A 2,080-nucleotide genomic window follows, 5' to 3' on the forward strand; every position below is an offset into this window, starting at 1 on the left:
TGAATAAGAGATGCATTTTACATTCAAGTCCGAACCAGCACTGCACCCCACCAGGCTGGTTACTAAGTGAAGGGGCCTCAGCAGTCCATGGGAAGAATCAGGGTGTTCTAGATCTTTCTTGAAGTGGTGCAAAGATCAAGTGGACCTGGGCCTGAGCCCCCTTCACCAGCCCCAAAGGAGAGGGAGGAGGGCAGGGAAGCCCAGCAGGGGGGCCTAGGAGCTTTCCCCCTCCCCCTGCTGGGGCTGGAGGACCACACTATGGTAGGCCCGGATGCAGGAAAAGGCGGTCGGGGGGATGCGGCGCCTATCGATGAAGTTGTTCTCCAGGCGCGTGGAGATGAGGTTGGAGTCCTGGGCCGCTCGAGTGTCACAGATGGAATTCAGAGGCACGTGTCTGTGGAGTGGGGGTGGCAGGGCCGAGCAGAGGAGAGAAGATCCCAGGAAGGGGAGGCAGGCATCACACAAGAGTAGAGGAAGAGAGGGCCCCACAGTGAGGGGGGCAATGAGACCATTGTGCAGGGACAAGACCCCAGGGCAGAGGGGCAGGCAGGTGGCTCAGCCCTTGCTGCTCTGGACTGGAGCTGTCCTACCTGCCCCTTGCCCACCCCCTGCCCGGATTCTGCTGGATGCTGCCCTCCACCTGGGCACAGCCTCCCATCACACCAGCCGAGATGGGTGGATGGGGGTGTGTGAAGGATTCCCCCACAGCCCCACCCTTAGCCTCTGAGGCCACAGGGCCCACAGGCCAGCCCTCCCCGGCCCACCTGGTAGGCAGGGCCTGATGGCTCAGCCCTGGCTGGAGGGGGGAGGGAGGAGACAGCAGGATAGGCGCAGGTGGGCAGCCCTACCTGATCTTGTTGTGGCTCAGACGCAGCACCTGCAGCCCCTTGAGGCCCAGCAGGCCTCGCGGGATGGCCTGCAGCTGGTTGTGATCCAGGAGCAGTTCCGCCAGGGAGGTGCGCAGGCCCCAGAAGGACACGTCGTGGATGCCGTCGGCACGCAGGCTATTGTAGGACAGGTGCAGGAACTCCAGGCCCGGCTTCATGTGTGCGAACACGTAGCCAGGGATGCGCTCAATGTGGTTGTGGTGCAGAAGCAGGCGCCGGAGGCCCCGCGGCAGGAAGGAGGGGACGTGCACGAGTCGGTTGTGGGACAGGTCGAGGGTCTCCAGCTTCCTGTGGGGCGCAGGGGTTCCAGGTGAGCTGATGGCGCCCAGCCACAAGCACCGGAACAGCTGGAACCCAGATCACGGTCCCTGGGCCACACCCAAGAGGAGGGTGGGGATTTGCCCTGACAGAAGACACAGTCAGCCCAGCTGGTGTAGCTCAGTGGTTGAGTGTTGACCTATGAACCAGGAGGTCACGGTTCGATTCCTAGTTTGGGCACGTGCCTGGGTTGTGGGCTCGGTCCTCAGTGTGGGGTGTGCAGGAGGCGGCCAGTCAATGATTCTCTCTCGTCATTGATGTTTCTCTCTCTCCCTCTCTCTTCCTCTCTGAAACCAATACACACACACACAGTCAGAGCTACACTGGACAAAAAAGTACAAGTGGAGGGACCTGCTATCTGGCGAAAGAGCTGGGGCAGTTGCATTGTCACCTGCCTTTCCCACTTAGGCCTGTCCCTGCTTTGCCCTTCCTTGGCCCCACAGCCTCCTCCTTCCACCCCTACTCTCTTGTCCTCTTCCTGCCTCACCCAGGCTAAGCAGAAGAGAGACGGGGAGGAAAAGAAAATCAATCTCTCAGAGGGTCAAGGCCAGGGGACCCTAAGGGATCAGGGAGGCAGGCGGTGAAGCTCAGGCCTCCATGAGCCCAGGTCGCTCCATGGGAGGTGAGAGCAAGGGCTGGTCAGGGAGGTGAAGCTTTTAGAAGGCCCAGGGCAGGGAAAGTGGCTTCTCTCTCAGTGACATCCCCCAGCCCCTGGAGGTGGGGTCAGCCCTTTGGCCTTGGGGCCCATGCTGTCCTCAGTCCACAGGGCTGGGGGCTCAGGTACCTCCGGAGCCTGCGGAGCCAGCAGCCCCCTCCCCTTCCATGATCCAGGGAAAAACTGGGCGGTGCCAGCTGGGGCTTGACTGGTTGGCTGT

At 61.6% G+C, this 2,080-nt stretch overlaps 1 protein-coding gene across 1 annotated transcript in view; it reads right to left on the reverse strand.

The window, feature by feature from the left end:
* Positions 1-213: 213 nt before the first annotated feature.
* The window catches only part of LOC102247831 (extracellular matrix protein 2), a 5,696-nt gene continuing 3,829 nt past the window's right edge, over positions 214-2,080 (reverse strand). Inside the window, exons 6-7 of the mRNA XM_005886172.1 lie at positions 849-1,175; positions 214-394 (exon numbers count right to left, since the gene is read on the reverse strand). Coding sequence (XP_005886234.1) covers positions 214-394; positions 849-1,175 — 508 coding nt within the window. The remainder of the gene's footprint in view (positions 395-848; positions 1,176-2,080) is intronic.

The sequence above is a fragment of the Myotis brandtii genome, unplaced genomic scaffold (genome assembly GCF_000412655.1).
Source record: "Myotis brandtii unplaced genomic scaffold, ASM41265v1 scaffold959, whole genome shotgun sequence".
Classification (NCBI taxonomy): Eukaryota; Metazoa; Chordata; class Mammalia; order Chiroptera; family Vespertilionidae; genus Myotis; species Myotis brandtii.